The sequence below is a fragment of the Oncorhynchus clarkii genome, chromosome 30 (genome assembly GCF_045791955.1).
Source record: "Oncorhynchus clarkii lewisi isolate Uvic-CL-2024 chromosome 30, UVic_Ocla_1.0, whole genome shotgun sequence".
NCBI classification, from domain to species: Eukaryota; Metazoa; Chordata; class Actinopteri; order Salmoniformes; family Salmonidae; genus Oncorhynchus; species Oncorhynchus clarkii.
In genome coordinates, this window is record NC_092176.1 from 22,244,924 (window position 1) to 22,268,639 (window position 23,716).

General features: G+C 45.5%; 1 protein-coding gene across 2 annotated transcripts in view; it reads left to right on the forward strand.

Annotated features, from left to right (window-relative positions):
* LOC139389362 (THO complex subunit 5 homolog) overlaps positions 1–23,138 on the forward strand; it is a 35,358-nt gene extending 12,220 nt beyond the window's left edge. For both annotated transcript variants that reach the window (XM_071136069.1, XM_071136067.1), the window contains exons 11-20: positions 1,352–1,451; positions 4,798–4,906; positions 4,992–5,093; positions 5,216–5,312; positions 5,443–5,554; positions 8,165–8,268; positions 8,494–8,581; positions 8,722–8,837; positions 8,977–9,167; positions 22,778–23,138. In XM_071136069.1, the coding sequence (XP_070992170.1) occupies positions 1,352–1,451; positions 4,798–4,906; positions 4,992–5,093; positions 5,216–5,312; positions 5,443–5,554; positions 8,165–8,268; positions 8,494–8,581; positions 8,722–8,837; positions 8,977–9,167; positions 22,778–22,841 (1,083 nt within the window). In that variant the 3' untranslated portion in view covers positions 22,842–23,138. The remainder of the gene's footprint in view (positions 1–1,351; positions 1,452–4,797; positions 4,907–4,991; positions 5,094–5,215; positions 5,313–5,442; positions 5,555–8,164; positions 8,269–8,493; positions 8,582–8,721; positions 8,838–8,976; positions 9,168–22,777) is intronic.
* Positions 23,139–23,716: the final 578 nt, after the last annotated feature.

Sequence of the window (23,716 nt, forward strand, 5' to 3'; positions counted from 1 at the left end):
ATGCCAAGCGTCACATCTGGAGGAAACCTGGAACGATCCCTATGGTGAAGCATGGTGGTGGCAGAATAATGCTGAGGTGATGTTTTCAGTGGAAAGTACTAGGAGGCCAGTCAGGAACGAGGGAAAGATGAACGGCGCATCGTACAGAGAGATCCTTGATGAAAACCTGCTCCAGAGAACCCAGGACCTCAGACTGGGGTGAAGGTTCACCTTCCAACAGGACAACAACCTTGAGCACACAGCCAAGACAACTCAGGAGTGGCTTCAGGACAAGTCGTTGAATGTCCTTGAGTGGCCCAGCCAGAACCCAGACTTAAACCTTAAATGGAACATCTCTGGAGGAAACCTGAAAATAGCTGTGCAGCAACTTTCCTCATCCAACCTGACACAGCTTGAGAGGATCTACTGAGAATGATGGGAGAAACTCCCCAAATACAGGTCTGCCAAGCTTGTAGAGTCATACCCAAGAAGACGCAAAGCTGTAATCACTGCCAAAGGTGCTTCAACAAAGTACTAAGTAAAGGGTCTGAATACTTATGTAAATGTAATATTTCAGTTTAAATGTTTGTATAAATTAGCACTAATTTTTTTTACTGTTTTTGCTTTACATTATGGGATATTGTGTGTATTTTAGAATAAGGCTGCAACCTAACAATGTGGAAAAAGTAAAGGATCAGAATACATTCCAATGCGCTTTACCAGCGCTCTGGTCTAAAGTAGTGCACTATATAAGGCATAAGGTCAAATATATATCTATATATTTACACACTGAGTATAGAAAATAGGTTAATTCAGGTGAAAGTTATGATCCCTTGTTGATGTCACTTGTTAAATCCATTTCAATCAGTGTAGATGAAGGGTAGGAGACCGATTTTTAAAGAAGGGTTTTTAACCGTTGAGACAATTGAGACCTGGATTGTGTATGTGTGTCATTCAGAGGGTGAATGGGCAAGACAAAAGATTTAAGTGCCTTTTGAACGGGGTATGGTAGTAGGTGACAGGTTGCGCACCGGTTTGTGTCAAGAAGTACAACGCTCCTGGGTTTTTCACGCACAACAGTTTCCCGTGTGTATCAAGAATGGTCCACCACCCAAAGGACATCCAGCCAACTTGACACAACTGTGGGAAGCATTGAAGTCAACATGGGCCAGCATCCCTGTGGAAAGCTTTCGACACCTCGTAGAGTCCATGCTCCAACAAATTGAGGCTGTTCTGAGGGCAAAGAGGGAGGGGTGCAACTCCATTTTTGGAATGTTTGGTTAAGTTAGTGTAGACATCAGTACATCTGATTAATGAGCAGTAGAACATGAGTGTGATTACATAGTAATGGTAATTCTCTGTGTGTGTGTAGAAGAGGAGGAGACCTACTACAGGTGGACAGCTGGATGATAAGAGACGTGAAATGCTGAAGAGACACCCTCTCTCCCTCTGCCTAGACCTCAGATGCAAAGGTACACACACACACACTTTCTATTCCAGTAGTTTCTGTGTGTCAGCCTCTCACAGATAATGCTGTTTTTTTTATCTCTGTGAAAGACTGCAGTACTCCGTCACTGCTCCTCCACACGGTTCCTGTGTGACAGGCAGCAGGACGCTGTCACTGCTTCTTAGTCTCTCTGGGACAGTAAAGGGGAGAAATGACATCATTCCGAGCTACAGTTGAAGTCAGAAGTTTACATACACCTTAGCCAAATGCATTTAAACTCAGTTTTTCGCAATTCCTAACATATTAATCCTAGTAAAAATTCCCTGTCTTAGGTCAGTTAGGATCACCACTTTATTTTAAAAATGTGAAATGTCAGAATAATAGTAGAGTGATTTATTTCAGCTTTTATTTCTTTCATCACATTCCCAGTGGGTCAGAAGTTTACATACTAATTGAGTGTATTTGGTAGCATTGCCTTTTAAATTGTTCAACTTGAGTCAAAAAGTTTCAGGTGTCCTTCCACAAGCTTCCCACAATAAGTTGGGTGAATTCCTACTGACAGAGCTGGTGTAACTGAGTCAGGTTTGTAGGCCTCCTTGCTCGCACACGCTTTTTCAGTTCTGCCCACATATTTTCTATAGTATTAAGGTCAAGGCTTTGTGATGTCCATTCCAATACCTTGACTTAGTTGTCCTTAAGCCATTTTGCCACAACATTGGAAGTATGTTTGTGGTTAATGTCCATTTGGAAGACCCATTTGCGACCAAGCTTTAACTTCCTGACTGATGTCTTGAGATGTTGCTCCCCCTTTTTCCTCCAAACATAACGATGGTCATTATGTCCAAACAGTTCTATTTTTGTTTCATCAGACCAGAGGACATTTCTCCAAAAAGTACAGTCTTTGTCCCCATGTGCAGTTGCAAACTGTAGTCTGGCTTTTTTATGGTGGTTTTGGAGCAGTGGCTTCTTCCTTGCTGAGCAGCCTTTCAGGTTATGTCGATATAGGACTCGTTTTACTGTGAATATAGATACTTTTGTACCTGTTTCCTCCAGCATCTTTACAAGGTTCTTTGTTGTTGTTCTGGGATTGATTTGCACTTTTCGCACCAAAGTACGTTCATCTCTAGGAGACAGAATGCGTCTCCTTCCTGAGCGGTATGACGGCTATGTGGTCCCATGGTGTTTATACTTGCGTACTATTGTTTGTATAGATGAACGTGGTACCTTCAGGCATTTGGAAATTACTCCCAAGGATGAACCAATTACTCCCAAGGATGAATCTACATTTTTTTTTCTGAGGTCTTGGCTGTTTTAATTGAATTTTCCCATGATGTCAAGTAAAGAGGCACTGTTTGAAGGTAGGCCTTGAAATACATCTACAGGTACATCTCCAATTGACTCAAATTATGTAAATTAGACTATCAGAAGCTTCTTGTCATGCACAAAGTAGATGTCCTAACCGACTTGCCAAAACTATAGTTTGTTAACAATCAATTTGTGGAGTGGTTGAAAAACAAGTTTTAATGACTAAGTGTATGTATACTTCCAACTTCAACTGTATATGACTGTTAGAAATGGATATTAATGGTGGTGATAAGGATTTTGTGGTGCAGTGTATATGGTGATGGTTAAGTGCATAGATTGAACAAGAATTGTTAATTTAGTGTAATCAACAATAACATCACTACTAAGGTTACGCAATGTCGCCTCGTCTCTCCTGGCTCTGCAGTCAGACAGAACCCAATGCACCCTGAGAGACGGACACCCAGACACACACTCTCACAAATATACACAAACACATACGCAGCTTTTACTGCTTCAAACCGCCAAAAGCTGCTTCATGGTTTAGAGCAGTGGTTCCCAACCTTTTTCAGTTACTGTACCACCAACTGAAGCCTATGGTCTCATGAGTCTTCTAAAATACCCCCTGTGGATAGGCCCAGTACCCCCCATGGGTCAACAGAGAGCGGACAACAGAGCGTGAGAGGAGGCTGATGTAAATGTGCTTAAAATAAGGTGTGAGTGCTGCAGCGCTACAGTGCTGCCAGCTCCACACACACACACACACATACCGTCCTCTCCTCCCTGCCTGCAGCGCAACATCGCTGCCAGCTCCACACACACATACCATCCGCTCCTCCCTGCTTGCTTGCCAGTGGATAGAGTTACGCCTGCAATGCAGAACATCCCCCTCCCCTCTCACCTCATCCCTCCTCCTCTTTACCGTCTCTCCCTCCCTTCCTCCTCTTCTCCATTCCCCAGTTCCTCTCTTCCTCCCCTCCTTCCCCTGTCAGCAAGATAATGCCTCACTTCATCCTATATAGTACTTGTGAACTCTGTTTTTGGCTGCTATGAAGCCAGCGCTCTTCTATTTTCAAACTCTAGCGCCAGGATTGGTTATTTACCTGTCGTATATGAGCTCACTTGCGCTGAAGTGGGAGGGGTGGCAATATCTGAAGTGTGTCCTTGAAAACGTGCGCCGAATTATGCGCTGGTAGGGCTATTTAAGACCAACCGAAAGCTGGTCTTAGCGCTAACACTGTTGGTTATGGTGATTTTAACATGGGTTATGGCATGGATTTTAACATTGGAAGTGCAGCCTATCTAACCCTGAAGCACAGTGCCCATATGTAACAGTATAATCTTAGACCTTCCCCTCGCCCATACCCGGGCGCGAACCAGGGAGCCTCTGCACACATCAACAATACTCACCCTCGAAGCATCGTTACCCATCGCTCCACAAAAGCCGCGGCCCTTGCAGAGCAAGGGGAACTACTACTTCAAGGTCTCAGAGCAAGTGACGTCACCGATTGAAACACTATTTAGCGCGCACCACCGCTAACTAAGCTAGCGTTTCACATCCGTTACACATATACACATGGAACAAGAGATGTGCTTTTTGTGCCCATAAACCTCATATTTAGAAACACAAACTCGTGTTTTTTTCCCCCCTCAATGAAAGCTGTTTTTTTTTCCTGTTCAATTCATTCGTCAAGTAGTCAAGACTGTTGATGAAGAGTTTGACTCATGAGTCCGCTTTGAAATGAGTCTTAATCACCAAAGTTTGGCGGCAGCAAAACAGTGAGCGGACATCCCCTTTTTATCTATGTAGGCGATTGTACATTATTTTAGCCAGCTCATGTTATTATTTTGGATGTGCTTAAAATACCCTCCATGTAGGCTATATGCCCATCATGGAACGAGAGATGAGATAATCCAGTGACATTTATATTCAGAAACTTGCAAGCCTACCCTTACGCTACTATAATGAAAGCTAGTTCAACAGCTATGCGTCTTCCTTATCCTGGCCATTCATTAGCCACGTAGCCTATCGCATCATACTAAGTGAACCCCTGTCCCTCTGTGTCTAGACGGCAGTGTGCTGCATCTGTTCTTCTACTACCTGATGAACCTGAACATCATGACTGTCAAGGCCAAAGTCTCCACCGCCACAGATCTCACTGGAGCCATCAGCGCCGGGTGCGTGTGTGTGCTTGCGTGTGTTTGGGGAGTGCCTGTCTGTCTGTCTGTCTGTCTGTCTTGTAATGATTCTATTTTCTGCCAGGGAGCTGTTAAACTCTGGCACGCTGCTCAACTGCCTGTATGCCAACGACCAGGGGTGCGAAACGCCCAACCCCTCTAACCGCTACCAGTTTGATAAAGTGGGGTAAGGATGCTGTCCTAAAGCCCAACACCTATATACACAGTGTGTACAGTTGCTTCAGTATCAGTACAGCTATTGTTTAATTGTAGGATCAGTATTAATTTATATATTTTGTGTTATTGTAGGATCAGTTCATTTGGAGATTACGTGGCAGAAATGGGTCATCCCTACCTGTGGGTGCAGAGTCTGGGAGGACTGAAGTTCCCCAGTGACGCCCCAGAGGTGTGTGAGTGGCCCTCCCATTGCATTTAATGAAGTGTCTGCTGCTATGGTGTGCTTCTTTCTCTCCGTGTGTGTGTGTGTGTGTGTGTGTGTGTGTGTGTGTGTTTTAAGCCTACCGTGTGTGTTTCAGGGTTTGCATGCAGGCAGTTCTCTGAGTGCCAGTCACATGGAAAGCACCATGAAGCTGCTGAGAGGACGGGTCCTGTCACGCATGGCCCTGCACAAACAGTTCTCCTCACTAGGTATACACACGCCTGGCCCTGCACAAACAGTTCTCCTCACTAGGTATACACACGCCTGGCCCTGCACAAACAGTTCTCCTCACTAGGTATACACACGCCTGGCCCTGCACAAACAGTTCTCCTCACTAGGTATACACACGCCTGGCCCTGCACAAACAGTTCTCCTCACTAGGTATACACATGCCTGGCCCTGCACAAACAGTTCTCCTCACTAGGTATACACACGCCTGGCCCTGCACAAACAGTTCTCCTCACTAGGTATACACATGCCTGGCCCTGCACAAACAGTTCTCCTCACTAGGTATACACATGCCTGGCCCTGCACAAACAGTTCTCCTCACTAGGTATACACACCCCTGGCCCTGCACAAACAGTTCTCCTCACTAGGTATACACACGCCTGGCCCTGCACAAACAGTTCTCCTCACTAGGTATACACATGCCTGGCCCTGCACAAACAGTTCTCCTCACTAGGTATACACATGCCTGGCCCTGCACAAACAGTTCTCCTCACTAGGTATACACATGCCTGGCCCTGCACAAACAGTTCTCCTCACTAGGTATACACACGCCTGGCCCTGCACAAACAGTTCTCCTCACTAGGTATACACACGCCTGGCCCTGCACAAACAGTTCTCCTCACTAGGTATACACATGCCTGGCCCTGCACAAACAGTTCTCCTCACTAGGTATACACACGCCTGGCCCTGCACAAACAGTTCTCCTCACTAGGTATACACATGCCTGGCCCTGCACAAACAGTTCTCCTCACTAGGTATACACATGCCTGGCCCTGCACAAACAGTTCTCCTCACTAGGTATACACACGCCTGGCCCTGCACAAACAGTTCTCCTCACTAGGTATACACACGCCTGGCCCTGCACAAACAGTTCTCCTCACTAGGTATACACACGCCTGGCCCTGCACAAACAGTTCTCCTCACTAGGTATACACACGCCTGGCCCTGCACAAACAGTTCTCCTCACTAGGTATACACACGCCTGGCCCTGCACAAACAGTTCTCCTCACTAGGTATACACACGCCTGGCCCTGCACAAACAGTTCTCCTCACTAGGTATACACACGCCTGGCCCTGCACAAACAGTTCTCCTCACTAGGTATACACACGCCTGGCCCTGCACAAACAGTTCTCCTCACTAGGTATACACACGCCTGGCCCTGCACAAACAGTTCTCCTCACTAGGTATACACTCGCCTGGCCCTGCACAAACAGTTCTCCTCACTAGGTATACACACGCCTGGCCCTGCACAAACAGTTCTCCTCACTAGGTATACACACGCCTGGCCCTGCACAAACAGTTCTGCTCACTAGGTATACACACGCCTGGCCCTGCACAAACAGTTCTCCTCACTAGGTATACACACGCCTGGCCCTGCACAAACAGTTCTCCTCACTAGGTATACACACGCCTGGCCCTGCACAAACAGTTCTCCTCACTAGGTATACACATGCCTGGCCCTGCACAAACAGTTCTCCTCACTAGGTATACACATGCCTGGCCCTGCACAAACAGTTCTCCTCACTAGGTATACACATGCCTGGCCCTGCACAAACAGTTCTCCTCACTAGGTATACACACACCTGGCCCTGCACAAACAGTTCTCCTCACTAGGTATACACACGCCTGGCCCTGCACAAACAGTTCTCCTCACTAGGTATACACACGCCTGGCCCTGCACAAACAGTTCTCCTCACTAGGTATACACACGCCTGGCCCTGCACAAACAGTTCTCCTCACTAGGTATACACACGCCTGGCCCTGCACAAACAGTTCTCCTCACTAGGTATACACATGCCTGGCCCTGCACAAACAGTTCTCCTCACTAGGTATACACACGCATGGCCCTGCACAAACAGTTCTCCTCACTAGGTATACACACGCCTGGCCCTGCACAAACAGTTCTCCTCACTAGGTATACACACGTCTGGCCCTGCACAAACAGTTCTCCTCACTAGGTATACACACGCCTGGCCCTGCACAAACAGTTCTCCTCACTAGGTATACACACGCCTGGCCCTGCACAAACAGTTCTCCTCACTAGGTATACACACGCCTGGCCCTGCACAAACAGTTCTCCTCACTAGGTATACACACGCCTGGCCCTGCACAAACAGTTCTCCTCACTAGGTATACACACGCATGGCCCTGCACAAACAGTTCTCCTCACTAGGTATACACACGCCTGGCCCTGCACAAACAGTTCTCCTCACTAGGTATACACACGCCTGGCCCTGCACAAACAGTTCTCCTCACTAGGTATACACATGCCTGGCCCTGCACAAACAGTTCTCCTCACTAGGTATACACATGCCTGGCCCTGCACAAACAGTTCTCCTCACTAGGTATACACATGCCTGGCCCTGCACAAACAGTTCTCCTCACTAGGTATACACATGCCTGGCCCTGCACAAACAGTTCTCCTCACTAGGTATACACATGCCTGGCCCTGCACAAACAGTTCTCCTCACTAGGTATACACATGCCTGGCCCTGCACAAACAGTTCTCCTCACATTTCTCATCACTGGGTACACGCACACAGACAATAAAATACATGTTTAAGGTATTATATGCGTGTGTGTTTTTCAGAGCACAGTATTGTTCCAGTGTCCAGTGAGTGCAAGCACCTGTTCCCTGCTAAGGTTCTCTCTCGCCTGGCTCGCTGGACTACCATCACACACCAGGAGTACACGGTACGAACACACAAAACACTTCCTCACATTTTGTTTGCTGTCAACACAACCGAGGAGTACACAGGAAGTACACAACTTTGACTACAACTCAACCTCACACTCAATATAACAATTTCTGACTCTCATTGTAGCTGCTGTGTAGATGGTGTGGCTATAAAAGGCATTGTGGTTTAATTAAATAAACCATATAGTTTACTATTCTTTGTGTTCTCTCTCGCTCTATAGAATCTGGTGTTCACGCAGCATGTGTCAGAAGCAGGTCTGGCTCGGGAAACTGACCTCTTCTTCATAGCTGTGTTGGAGAGAGGAACAGGTAATTAATTACCAGGGGTTAAAGTGATGATTCACTACGTAATATATTAAGACATTCCTGAAGAATTGGAGGCCTGTCTGCTTTGTTTGGACAAATTCTTTAGAAAAGTCAGGGAAATAAATTATATTTTTCCCTTCCAGCTCGTCTTCAGGCTGCGGTGGTGTTGAACCCCCGTTACCCAGTCATTTCTCCTCTCTTTGCTGTCTCAATCAGCTGGAAGGGGGAGCGCAGTGGACGTACTGACGACAACCTTCGAGTGAGTATACACACCCATCACACGCTGTGAATACGAGACGCTATCACAGGGAAGGGCAAATCTATATGCTGTTATGCCCTTTGATGTTAGTGGTTAGACACTCACCGGCTGTGATTGACACGTCTAACCCCTCCCCCAGGCCATGGAGAGTGAGGTGAACGTTTTCAAATCAGAGCTCCAGGGGCCCCGCCCAGGCCACCAGCTGCTGACCAATCAGGTAGCTCGTCTGGGTGTCTGTCTGGATGTGTACCTGGAAACTGATGGACAGGACGACAGTGTGGAGGGACCACGGGAGTTCCCCAGAGAGAAGATGTGTCTACGCACTGTCAGGTACACGTACATACACAAAGTTGGCGTCGGTCGACATGGCCATTTTTGTTGTTGTTCTCACATTATTAGCCCAGAATGTTTTTTGCATTATTACATACAGCCAGAAATAACTTTTGGATATCAGAGCGGCAGTAACTCGCCAGCGTTTCAACCAGAATTGGATCCTGAATTGGATCCTTTGTTGGTACCCCCCAAAGCAATTTAACTTATCCCAGTGGCTGCTCCAAGACGCCGCCAGTGGAGAAGAGGTATTTGGAGTGGAGGCGGGCACACCATCCACCGCTTCTGAGTAATGTTCAGTCAGCTGGACAATAAAGTAGACAAGCTCAGGGTGAGGATCTCCTTCCAGAGAGACTTCAAGGACTGTAACATACTCTGTTTCACGGAATCATGGCTCTCTCTGGATATACTGTCCCCTTCCATATAGCCATCTGGGTTCTCAGTACATCGCGCAGATAGGAATAAAGAACTCTCAGGGAAGAAGAAAAGTGGGGGTGTATGCTTCATGATTACCTACTCATGGCGAGATTGTGGTAACATACAGGAACTCAAGTTCTTTTTTTCACCCGACGTAGAATACCTCACAATCAAATGTTGATTGCATTACCTCCTAAGATAATTGTCTTAGGAGGTAATTGTCACAGCCATGTCTATTCCCCCTCAAGCCGGTACCACGACGGCTCTCAAGGAACTACGCTGGACTTTGTGCAAACTGGAAACCGCATATCCTGAGACCACATTTATTGTAGCTGGGAACTTTAATAAAGCAAATCTGAGGAAAACGCTACCTAAGTTTTATCGACATATACTCGCGCTTCAAAAACTCTGAAACATTGTTTCTCTTCCTTCCAGGATGGCTACAAGGCCCTCCCCGCCCTCACTTCGGCATATCAGATCACAACTCCATTCTGCTCCTCCCTTCCTATAGGCAGAAACTCAAACAAGAAGTACCTGTTCCACGGTCTATTCAACGCTGGTCTGACCAATCGGAATCCATGCTTCAAGATTGTTTTGATCACCAGGACTGGGATATGCTCTAGGTTGCCTCTGAGAATAACATTGACCTATACGCTGACACATGGTGACTAAGTTCATCATGAAGTATAAAGGGGATGTTGTTGCAACTGTGACAATTAAAAACTATTCAAACCAAAAACCGTGGATAGATGGCAGCAATTGCGCAAACCTGAAAGTGTGAACCACCGCATTTAACCACAGCAAGGTGACTGGGAATATGGCTAAATAGAAACAGTCCAGTTATGCCCTCCGCAACGAAGTCAAACAGGCAAAACGTCAGTACAGAGACAAAGTGGAGTCACAATTCAATGGCTCACACACGAGATGTATGTGGCAGGGGCTCCAGACAATCTGCGATTTATAAAGATAAAACCAGCCACGTCGCGGACACTGACGTCTTGCTCCCGAACAAGCTAAACAACACCTTTGCCCGCTTTGAGGATAACACAGTGCTGCCGACACGGGCCACTCTCGAGGACTGGGAGCTCTCGTTCTTCGTGGCCGACGTGAGTAAGCGTGTTAACCCTTGCTTGGCTACCGGCCTAGGCAGCATATTCAATCTCTCCCTATCCCAGTCTGCTGTCCCCACTTGCTTCAAGATGTCCACCATTGTTCCTGTACTCAAGAAAGTAAAGTTAACTGAGCTAAATGACCATTGCCCTGTAGCACTCACTTCTGTCATCATGAAGTGCCTTGAGAGGTTAGATAAGGATCATATCACCTCCACCTTATCTGACACCCTAAACCCATATCAATTTGCATACAACCCCAACAGATCCACAGATGATGCAGTCTCTATTGCACTCCACACTGCCCTTTCCCACCTGGACAAAAGGAACACCTATTCATAGACGACAGCTCAACGCTCAACACCATAGTGCCCTCAAAGCTCATCAATAAGCTAAGCACCCTGGGACTTAACACCTCCCTCTGCAACTGGATCCTGGACTTCCTGAGGGGCCACCCCCAGGTGGTAAGGGTAGGTAACAACACATCTGCCACGCTGATCCTCAACACAGGGGCCCTTCAGGGGTGCGTGATCAGCCCCCTTCTGTACTCCCTGTTCACTCATTACTGCACGGCTAGGCATGACTCCAACACATCATTATATTTGCCGATGACACAACAGTGGTAGGCCTGATCACCGACAACAACGAGACAGCCTACAGGGAAGAGGTCAGAGACCTGGCCGTGTGGTGCCAGGACAACAACCTCTCCCTCAATGTGATCAAGACAAAGGAGATGATTGTGGACTACAGGAAAAAGAGGACAGAGCATGCCCCCATTCTCATCGACTGGGCTGCAGTGGAGCAGGTCGAGAGTTTCATGTTCCTTGGTGTCCACATCACTAACAAACTAACATGGTCCAAGCACACCATAACAGTCGTGAAGCGGGCACAACAAAACCTATTCCCCCTCAGGAGACTGAAAAGATTTGGCATGGGTCCTCAGATCCTCGAAAGGATCTACAACTGCACCATCGAGAGCACTGGTTGCATCACTGCCTGGTATGGCAACTGCTCGGCCTCTGAACGCAAGACACTACAGAGGGTAGTGTGAACGGCCCAGTACATCACTGGGGCCAAGCTTCCTGCCATCCAGGACCTCTATACCAGGCGGTGTCAGAGAAAGGCCCTAAAGATTGTCAATGACTCCAGCCACCCTAGTCATAAACTGTTCTCTCTGCTACCACATGGCAAGCAGTACCGGAGCCAAGTCTAGGTCCAACAGGCTTCTAAACAGCTTCTACTCCCAAGCCATAAGACGCCTGAACATCTAGTCAAATGTCTACCCAGACTACTCGCATTGTCCCCTCCCCTCTCCACACCACATCTCTGTTGTCATCTATGCATAGTCACTTTAATTAATTAACTCTACCTACATGTACATACTACCTCAACTAACCGGTGCCCCCGCACATTGACTCTGTACCGGCTCCCCCCTGTATATATATATATATATTTGTTTTTACTGCTCCTCTTTAATTACTTGAGTTTGAGTTTTATTTTATTTTTACAGGGACAGTGCACATTAATCAACGTTTCAGTAAAAGTGCCGGTTTTAGCCAGCCGGCTAATTTTCAACCGCAGTCCCTGGGCAGGTTATTAAAAACAATTACAATATAGACAATCATTGAGCAGTGAGCACACGCAGAGCAACATAGGACAAGCAAGACATAGCATACAGACAGAGCAACATAGGACAAGCAAGACGTAACATACAGACAGAGCAACGTAGAACAAAAAGCAGCAAGACAAAATTGTTTCCACACCTCACAAGCTACAGACAACATGGAAAGTGGCAATACACAGCTAGGGATTATGATCACACATCTGATTGACCTTTAGCCATGTATTCATACATTTTGTGAAAGTGTGATAGGTGGTGCAGTTATGTGTTTCTGATGGCAGTGTATTCCCGACATGGGAAGCTCTCACAGAGAAAATGGATTTACTAAAGGTGACTATACAGTCACCTCTCATGGCAGACCTTTTGGATCTGCTGCCATATGTTTGGGTTTTCTGTTTAACAAAAATACTGAGTGGAAGGGGAGTCATTTAGGATCTTGAATACAAGACATGCATTGGTGTATTGCACAAGATTTTCCAAACTCAGGAGCTCATGCTTTCTGAGGATGTAACAGTGATGATGGCTATTGGGCTTCCTATCAAGCACTTTGAGAGCCTGTTTGTAGAGAGACTGAATAGGTTTTAATGTTGTACAGCAAGCTTGGGCCCAACTAGTAATGCAGTATGTTAAGTGGGGGAGTATCATAGATTTGAAGTACAGTTTTGCTACCTCTGTAGTCAAACAATTTCGTATAAATCGGAAATTAGCTAGGTTGAATTTGGTTATCTGAATGACCTTTTTCACATGCTTTTTAAAAGAGAGGTTGGAATCAAGTATGATGCCAAGGTACTTAAAATCAGATACCACCTGGAGCTTCTCCCCTGACACATAGACATCTGGTTCAGTAGCATCTGTTGCCCTCTTTGTGAAGAACATGCAAACAGTTTTTTTCACATTAAGATGCAAGCACGAGTCACTGAGCCACTTTGTAACCTGGACCATTACAGTAGTGCTAAGAGTGGGCGACAGCTCATTGCTCACTCTGACACACTGAGTTCTGCCTTCAAGGTATGATTTCATCCATCTCAAGGCATCGGGGGAAAGTTCATCTTGGACAATTTTGTAATGAGAATCTCATGGTTAACAGTATCAAAAGCCTTCCTTAGGTCCAGAAACAGCCCCAACAACGTCCCTTTTGTCCATCTTGGACTTCACATTTTCCAGAAGAAAGCAGTTGGCCGTTTCTGTGGAGTGTTTCGTTCTGAAGCCAAACTGCATGGAATGTAATGTGAAGGGGCTGTTGAGGTGGGCAATTAGTTGTTCTGCTACACACTTTTCAACAACCTTTGACACCACAGGTAGTATACTAATGGGCCTGTAGTTACTCACGTCAGCAGGGTCGCCCGATTTAAAGATGGCCGTCATTATGGCCTACCTCCAATTCCTTGGAAACACCACGAGACTAATAGATGTGTTGGTGACCTTAGTAATGGGGCCAATTACTTGTTCATTTTATCTTCTATCTGTATTTTTTGAAACTGTACTCTCGGTTAGGGTCTCGTAAGTAAGCATTTCACTGTAAGGTCTACACCTGTTGTATTCTGCGCATGTGACTAATACAATTTTATTTGATCAATTGACACACAATACCCCATAATGACAAAGCGAAAAAATATGTTTCGTATTTTTTTATTTTTCACATGTATTAAAAATAAAAAACAGATTACATATGTAAATAAGGTTTCAGACTCTATGCTATATGACTTGAATTTAAGCTTGGGTGCATCCTGTTTCCGTTGATCATCCTTGATGTTTCTACAACTTGATTGGAGTCCACCTGTTAAATTAATTGGATATGATTTGGAAAGGCACACAACTGTCTATATAAGGTCCCACAGTTGACAGTGTATGTCAGAGCAAAAACCAAGCCATGAGGTCGAAGGAATTGTCCGTAGAGCTCCGAGACAGGATTGTGTCGGCAAAGATCTGGGGAAGGGTACAAAAAATGTCTGCAGCATTGAAGGTCCCCAAGAACACAGTGGCCTCCATCATTCTTAAAATGGAAGAAGTTTGGAACCACCAAGACTCTTCCTAGAGCTGGCCGCCCGGCATAACTGGGCAAACGGGGAAAAGGGCCTTGGTCAGGGAGGTGACCAAGAACCTGATGGTCACTCTGACAGTGCTCCGGAGTTCCTTCCTTTATGGAAATTGGAGAACCTTCCAGAAGGACAAGCATCTCTGCAGCACTCCATCAATCAGGCCTTTATGGTAGAGTGGCCAGACGGAAGCAACTCCTCAGTAAAAGGAACATGACAGCCCGCTTGGAGTTTGCCAAAAGGCACCTAAAGGACAAAATTGTCTGGTGAAACCAAGATTGAACTCTTTGGCTTGAATGCCGTGACTTCTGGAGTAAACCTGGCACCATCCCTATGGTGAAGCGTGGTGGCAGCATCATGCTGTGGGGATTTCTTTCAGCGGCAGGGACTGGGACACTACTCGGGATCAAAGGAAAGATGAACAGAGCAAAGTACAGAGGGATCCTTGATGAAAACCTGCTCCAAGAGCGCTCAGGACAGACTGGGGCAAATGTTCACCTTCCAACAGGACATCGACCCTAAGCACACAGCCAGGACAACGCAGGAGTGGCTTCGGGACAAGTCTCTGAATGTCCTTAAGTGGCCCAGCCAGAGCCCGGACTTGAACCCAGTCGAACATATCAGGAGAAACTAGAAAATAGCAGTGCAGCGACATTCCCCATCCAACCGGACAGAGGATCTGCAGAGATGAATGAGAAACTCCCCAAATACAGGTGTGCCAAGCTTGTAGCGTCATACCCAAGAAGACTCGGGCTGTAATGCTGCCAAAGGTGCTTCAACAAATTACTGAGTAAAGTGTCTGAATACTTATGTAAATGTGACATTTCAGTAGTTTTTTTATAAATTAGCAAAACATTTCTAACCTGTTTTTGCTTTGTTATTATGAGGTATTGTGTGTAGATTGAGGGGAAATAACAATTTAATCAATTTTAAGGCTGTAACGTAACAATGAGGAAAAAGTGTAGGGGTCTGAATACGTACCCAAATGCACTGTATGTATATACACACACACACAGCACCAGTCTAAAGTTTGGACGCACCAACTCATTCAAGGGTTTTTCTTTATTTTGACTATTTTCTACATTGTAGAATAATAGTGAAGACATCAAAACTATGAAATAACACAAATGGAATCATGCAGTAACTAAAAAAAGTGTTAAACAAATCAACATATAATATATATTTGAGATTCTTCAAAGTAGCCATCCTTTGCCTTGATGACTTATTTAATTTATTAAAATTTTTAATCTAAGCCCCCGTCCACGAAGGAGGCCTTTTGGTAGGACGTTATTGTCAATTGACTTGCCTAGTTAAATAAAATGACAGCTTTGCACACTCTTGGCATTCTCTCAACCAGCTTCATGAGTTAGTCACCTGGAATGCATTTCTATTAACATGTGTGCTTTTTTGAAAGTTCATTTGTGAAATTTCTTTCCTTAATGCTTTTCAGACAATCAGTTGTGTTGTGACAAGGTAAGGGTGGTATACAGAAGATAGCCCTATTTGGTAAAATATCAAGTCCATATTATGACAAGAACAGCTCAAATAAGCAGAGAGAAACGATAGTCCATCATTACTTTAAGACATGGTCAGTCAAATCGGAAAATTTCAAGGACTTTGAAAGTTTCTTCAAGCGCAGTCGCAAAAACCATCAAGCGCTATGATGAAACTGTCTCTCATGAGGAAAGGAAGGAAAGGAAGACCCAGAGTTACCTCTGCTGCAGAGGATGATACGTTCATTCGAGTTAATTCCACCTCAGATTGCAGCCCAAATAAATGCTTCACAGAGTTCAAGTAACAGACAAATCTCAACATCAACTGTTCAGAGGAGACCTTCATGGTCATATTGTTGCATAGAAACCACTACTAAAGGACACCAATAATGGGGAGATAGAATTTGATACACTGCCAATTTTGCAGGTTTCCCTACTTACAAAGCATGTAGAGGTCTGTCATTTTTATCATAGGTACATTTCAACTGTGAGAGAAGGAATCTAAAACAAAAATCCAGAAAATCACATTGTATGATTTTTAAGTAATTCATTTGCATTTTATTGCATGACATAAGTATTTGATACATCAGAAAAGCAGAACCTAATACTTACAGAAACCTTTGTTTGCAATTACAGAGATCATACATTTCCTGTAGTTCTTGACCAGGTTTGCACACACTACAGCAGGGAATTTGGCCCACTCCTCCCTACAGACCTTCTCCAGATCCTTCAGGTTTCGGGGCTGTCGCTGGGCAATACGGACTTTCTGCTCCCTCCAAAGATTTTCTATTGGGTTCAGGTCTGGAGACTGGCTAGGCCATTCCAGGACCTTGCGGTGCTTCTTACGGAGCCACTCCTTAGTTGTCCTGGCTGTGTGTTTCGGGTTGTTGTCATGCTGGAAGACCCAGCCTCGACCCATCTTCAATGCTCTTACTGAGGGAAGGAGGTTGTTGGCCAAGGTCTCGCGATACATGGCCCCATCCATCCTCCCCTCAATACGGTGCAGTCGTCCTGTCCCCTTTGCAGAAAAGCATCCCCAAAGAATGATGTTTCCACCTTCATGCTTCACGGTTGGGATGGTGTTCTTGGGGTTGTACTCATCCTTCTTCTTCCTCCAAACCTGGCGGGGGGAGTTTAGACCAAAAAAGCTCTATTTTTGTCTCATCAGACAACATGACCTTCTCCCATTCCTCCTGGATCATCCAGATGGTCATTGGGAAACTTCAGACGGGCCTGGACATGCGCTGGCTTGAGCAGGGGGACCTTGCGTGCTTTGCAGGATTTTAATCCTTGACGGTGTAGTGTGTTACTAATGGTTTCCTTTGAGACTGTGGTCCCAGCTCTCTTCAGGTCATTGACCAGGTCCTGCTGTGTAATTCTGGGCTGATCCCTCACCTTCCTCATGATCATTGATGCCCCACGAGGTGAGATCTTGCATGGAGCCCCAGACCGAGGGTGATTGACCGTCATCTTGAACTTCTTCCATTTTCTAATAATTGGGCCAACAGTTGTTGCCTTCTCACCAAGCTGCTTGCCTATTGTCCTGTAGCCCATCCCAGCCTTGTGCAGGTCTACAATTTTATCCCTGATGTCCTTACACAGCTCCCTGGTCTTGGCCATTGTAAAGAGGTTGGAGTCTGTTTGCTTGAGTGTGTGGACAGGTGCCGTTAATACAGGTAATGAGTGGAGAACAGGAGGGCTTCTTAAAGAAAAACTAACAGGGTTGTGAGAGCCGGAATTCTTACTGGTTGGTAGGTGATCAAATACTTATGTCATGCAATAAAATGCAAATTAATTACTTAATGTTACGGTTTTCTTTCTGTGAAGGAGAGGAGGACCAAAATGCAGAGTGGTTATTTGTTTACATCTTTAATAAAGATGAAAACACAAACAATACAAAACAACAAACGTAACGTGAAAACCTATACAGCCTATCTGGTGCAAACAAACACAGAGACAGGAACAATCACCCACGAAACACTCAAAGAATATGGCTGCCTAAATATGGTTCCCAATCAGAGACAACGATAAACACCTGCCTCTGATTGAGAACCACTTCAGGCAACCATAGACTTTCCTAGATAACCCCACTATACCACAATCCCAATACCTACAAAAAAAACGAGACAAAACACACCACATAATTAACCCATGTCACACCTTGGCCTGACCAAAATAATAAAGAAAACACAAAATACTAAGACCAGGGTGTGACACTTAAAAATCATACAATGTGATTTTCTGGATTTTTGTTTTAGATTCCGTCTCTCACAGTTGAAGTGTACCTATAATAAAAATTACAGACCTCTCTATATGCTTTGTAAGTAGGAAAACCTGCAAAATCGGCAGTGTATCAAATACTTGTTCTCCTCACTGTATATATTTTTTTCCCACCTGGAATTATAGCAGCTAACGACCCCTGAACGCACAGTTGCTAATCTGCGGCCTGCTAGCTATCTAAAGCACATTGGACTGCTGGCTTAAGAGGCCCTTCGGACATATTTCTTCGGCCACTATACATATTTTGCCAATTGGCCTGGTTTACCACACGGAGCCCTGCTGATCCGTCCGCTGATGTAACTGCACGGAGGCCACAACAGACTTTCCTCCGTCGCGTCATCCCTCTAAGACCTTTCTGTTAGCCTGCTAGCCCCGTGCCGCTAGCTGCCTGAAGCCACGCACTGGACTTGTATGATCATCCGGCTACGCATGCCTTTCCCTAACGTCACCATGCCGTGTCGATTGCTGTTCTGGTTTGTAACTATTGTTTTATTTCACTGTAGAGCCTCTAGCACTGCTCAACATGCCTCGGCTAACAATTTACTTCCACCCCTCCACACACGCAGTGACATCACCTGGTTTAAATGCTATTTCTAGAGACTATCTCTTTCATTATCACTATATGCACAGGTTTACCCCCACTATTCACATCCTACTATACCTTTGTCTGTACATTATGCCTTGAATATATTCTACCGTGCCCAGAAATCTGCTCCTTTTACTCTCTGTTCTGAACGTACTAGGCGTCCAGTTCTGTTAGCCTTTGCCGTACCCTTATCCTACTCCTCTGTTCCTCTGGTGATGTAGAGGTTAATCCAGGCCCTGCAGTGTCTACCTCCACTCCCATCCCCCAGGCTCTCTTATTTGTTGATTTCTGCAACCGTAAAAGCCTTGGTTTCATATATTTTAACATTAGAAGCCTCCTCCCCAAGTTCGTTTTATTCACTGCCCTAGCACACTCCACCAATCCGGATGTCCTAGCCGTGTCTGAATCCTGGCTTAGGGAGACCACCAAATGTGATTTGATTGCCCCCCATCTATCTTCTGAGCTCGTGCTGCTAGGTGACCTAAACTGGGACATGCTTAACACCCCGGCCATCCTACAATCTAAGCTTGATGCCCTCAATCTCACACAATTTATCAATGAACCTACCAGAGATAACCCCAAATCCGTAAACACGGGCACCCTCATAGATATCATCCTAACTAACTCACCCTCCAAATACACCTCTGCTGTTTTCAACCAAGATCTCAGCGATCACTGCCTCATTGCCTGCATCCGTAATGGGTCTGCGAGCAAACGACCACCCCTCATCACTGTCAAATGCTCCCTAAAACACTTCTGCGAGCAGGCCTTTCTAATCGACCTGGCCGGGGTATCCTGGAACGACATAGACCTCATCCCGACAGTAGAGGATGCCTGGTTATTCTTTAAAAGTGCCTTCCTCACCATCTTAAAAAGGCATGCCCCCATTCAAAAAATGTAGAACCAGGAATAGATATAACCCCTGGTTCACTCCAGACCTGTCTGCCCTTGACCAGCACAAAAACATCCTGTGGCGTTCTGCATTAGCATCGAATAGCCCCCGTGATGTGCAACTTTTCAGGGAAGTTAGGATACACAGGCAGTTAGGAAAGCTAAAGCTAGCTTTTTTAAACAGAAATTTGCATCCTGCAGTACAAACTCAAAAAATAATGTCAATAAGCATTTCTCTACGGCTGGCCATGCTTTCCAACTGGCTACCCCTACCTCGGTCAACTGCCCGGCACCCTCCACAGCAACCCGCCCAAGCCCCCACCATTTCTCCTTCACCCATATCTAGATAGCTGATGTTCTGAAAGAGCTGCAAAATCTGGACCTACAAATCAGCTGGGCTAGACAATCTGGACCCTCTCTTTCTTAAATTATCTGCCGAAATTGTTGCAACCCCTATTACTAGCCTGTTCAACCTCTCTTTAATATCGTCTGAGATTCACAAAGATTGGAAAGCTGCCGTGGTCATCCCCCTCTTCAAAGGGGGAGACACTCTAGACCCAAACTGCTACAGACCTATATCTATCCTACCCTGCATCTCTAAGGTCTTCGAAAGCCAAGTTAACAAACAGATTACTGACCATTTTGAATCGCATCGTACCTTCTCCGCTATGCAATCTGGTTTCCGAGCTGGTAATGGGTGCACCTCAGCCACGCTCAAGGTCCTTAACAATATCATAACCGCCATCGATAAGAGACATTACTGTGCAGCTGTATTCATCGACCTTGCCAAGGCTTTCGACTCTTGTCAATCACCACATTCTTATTGGCAGACTCAACAGCCTTGGTTTCTTAAATGATTGCCTCGCCTGGTTCACCAACTACTTTTCTGATAGAGCTCAGTGTGTCAAATCGGAGGGCCTGTTGTCCGGACCTCTGGCAGTCTCTATGGGGGTGCCACAGGGTTCAATTCTCGGGCCGACTCTTCTCTGTATACATCAATGATGTCGCTCTTGCTGCTGGTGATTCTCTAATCCACCTCTACGCAGACGACACCATTCTGTATACTTCTGGCCCTTCTTTGGACACTGTGTTAACTAACCTCCAGACGAGCTTCAATGCCATACAACTCTCCTTCCGTGGCCTCCAACTGCTCTTAAACGCAAATAAAACTAAATGCATGCTATTCAACCAATCATTGCCCGCACCTGCCCGCCCATCCAGCATCACTACTCTGGACGGCTCTGATTTAGAATACGTGGATAACTACAAATACCTAGGTGTCTGGCTAGACTAAACTCTCCTTCCAGACTCACATTAAGCATCTCCAATCAAAAATGAAATCTAGAATTTGCTTCCTATTTCGCAACAAAGCTTCCTTCACTCATGCTGCCAAACATATCCTCGTAAAACTGACCATCCTACTGATCCTTGACTTCGGCGACGTCATCTATAAAATAGCCTCCAACACTCTACTCAGCAAACTGGACGTAGTCCACATTGCCATCCGTTTTGTCACCAAAGCCCCATATACTACCCACCACTGCGACCTGTACGCTCTCGTTGGCTGGCCCTCGCTTCATACTCGTTGTCAAACCCACTGGCTACAGGTTATCTACAAGTCTCTGCTAGGTAAAGCCCCGCCCTATCTCAGCTCGCTGGTCACCATAGCAGCACCCACTCATAGCACACGCTCCAGCAGGTCACGCCCAAAGCCAATTCCTCCTTTGGTCGCCTTTCCTTCCAGTTCTCTGCTGCCACTGACTGGAACGAACTGCAAAAATCACTGAAGCTGGAGATTCCCATCTCCCTCACTAGCTTTAAGAACCAGCTGTCAGAGCAGCTCACAGATCACTGCACCTGTTCATAGCCCATCTGTATACAGCCCATCTATCTACCTCATTCCCATACTGTATTTATTTATTTTGCTCCCTTTGCACCACAGTATCTCTACTTGCACATCCATCTTTTGCACATCTACCATTCCAGTGTTTAATTGCCATATTGTAATTACTTCGCCACCATGACCTATTTATTGCCATAACTCCCTTATTTGACCTTATTTGCACTCACTGTATATAGACTTTGTTTTCTTTTTTTTCTACTGTATTATTGACTATGTTTTGTTCATTCCATGTGTAACTCTGTGTTGTTGTATGTGTCGAACTGCTATGCTTTATCTTGGCCAGGTCGCAGAGGCAAATGAGAACTTGTTATCAACTAGTTTACCTGGTTACATAAAGGTAAAATTTAAAAAAATATGCTTGGGCCAAGGAACACACGCAATGGACATTTAGACCGGTGGAAATCTGTCCTTTTGGTCTGAGTCCAAGTTTGAGATGTTTGGTTCAACTGCTGTGTCTTTGTGAGATGCAGAGTGGGTGAACGGGTGCTCTCCGCATGTGTGATAGTTTCACCAGCAAAGCACCGTCTGATTTATTTAGAATTCAATGCACACTTAACCAGCATGGCTACCACAGCATTCTGCAGCGATACGCCATTCCATGGTTTGTGCTTAGTGGGACTATTCATTGTTTTTCAACTGCACAATGACCCAACACACCTCCAGGCTGTGTAAGGGCTACTTGACTTGAGTGATGGGATTGCTGCATCAGATGACCTGGCCTCCACAATCACCCGACCTCAACCAAATTGAGATGTTTTGGGATGAGTTGGACCGCAGGTTGAAGGAAAAGCAGCCAACAAGTGCTCAGCATATGTGGTAACTCCTTCAAGATTGTTGGAAAAGCATTCCAGATGAAGCTGGTTGAGAGAATGCCAAGAGTGTGCAATGCTGTCATCAAAGCAAAGGGTGGCTACTTTGAAGAATCTCAATTATAAATTATATTTTGTTTTGCTTACGACATGATTCCATATGTGTTATTTCATAGTTTTGATGTCTTCGCTATTATTCTACAATGTAGAAAAAAAAAGAAAGAAAAACCCTTGAATGAGTATGTGTCCAAACTTTTGACTGGTAGTGTGTGTGCGTGCGTGTATTAGATATTACTGCACTGTTGGAGCTAGGAACACAAGCATTTCGCTACACCCACAATAACATCTGCTAAATATGTGTATGCGACCAATAAAATTTGATTTGACTCTCTCTCTCTCTCTCTCTCAAAATATCTCTCTCTCAAAATATCTCTGACAATGTGTTTCTCTCTGGTTGTGTTTCAGGGGTCCGAACCGTCTGAAGCCATTCAAGTACAACCACCCCCAGGGCTTCTTCAGTCACCGCTGACCTCTCCTTTACCCCTTTCCCTTCACCCCTGACCCCCTCACACCAGATCTCTTACCCTACCTCGAGGCTTCTTCAGTCACTGCTGACCTCTCCTTTACCCCTTTCCCTTCACCCCTGACCCCCTCACACCAGATCTCTTACCCTACCTCAAGGCTTCTTCAGTCACCAGGGACTCCTGAATTTACCCTCTGTCATGCCCCTGCCCTCATATCCCCATATCTTGTTTAACACACTGTTTGACACATTCTGTGTGTCGGTTGGTTAATAAAAAGCTAGTGATCTTGTTTGGATCTGCAAGTTCTTTGTCTTTTTTAATGTTATTCTTCACTGCTGACTGATTTATGCTCACTTTTATTCTACTATGAATGATCTCTCTTTTAGCTAGTACATATTTATTTCCTCATCTCTCCCTGCCATCCCTTTTTCTTTCTCCCCTCTCTCTCTCTCTCTCTCTCTCTCTGCATCAGATCACATTGTTATGTCCTTTATTATCATGGCTCAGCACTTCTCAAAGATTACTTATTCCTATGGGTCCTGGAAAAACAGTGTATACACTCACACACACTTAGAAATGTGTTCCCTATTCTGTATTTATAGTGTAATAAGAGCTGATTAATTGTTTCCTGTGTATTTACAGTAAGAGATGATTAAATGTGTTCCCTATCCTGTACTTGCAGTGTGGTAAGAGCTGTTGAATAATACAGGACCACTTGATTATTGCTCTGGATGTAATCTGACATTAGTGCAGCATCACAGAGCCCCAGTACTGCTCTCTCCTCCAGGACAAGCTTGCCACTGTTAGGATGTAGCCGAGGTGTTTTGTGGGTTCCATACCATGGTGATCATTAGGGGAAGTGGTGTTCTGAGGATGTTTT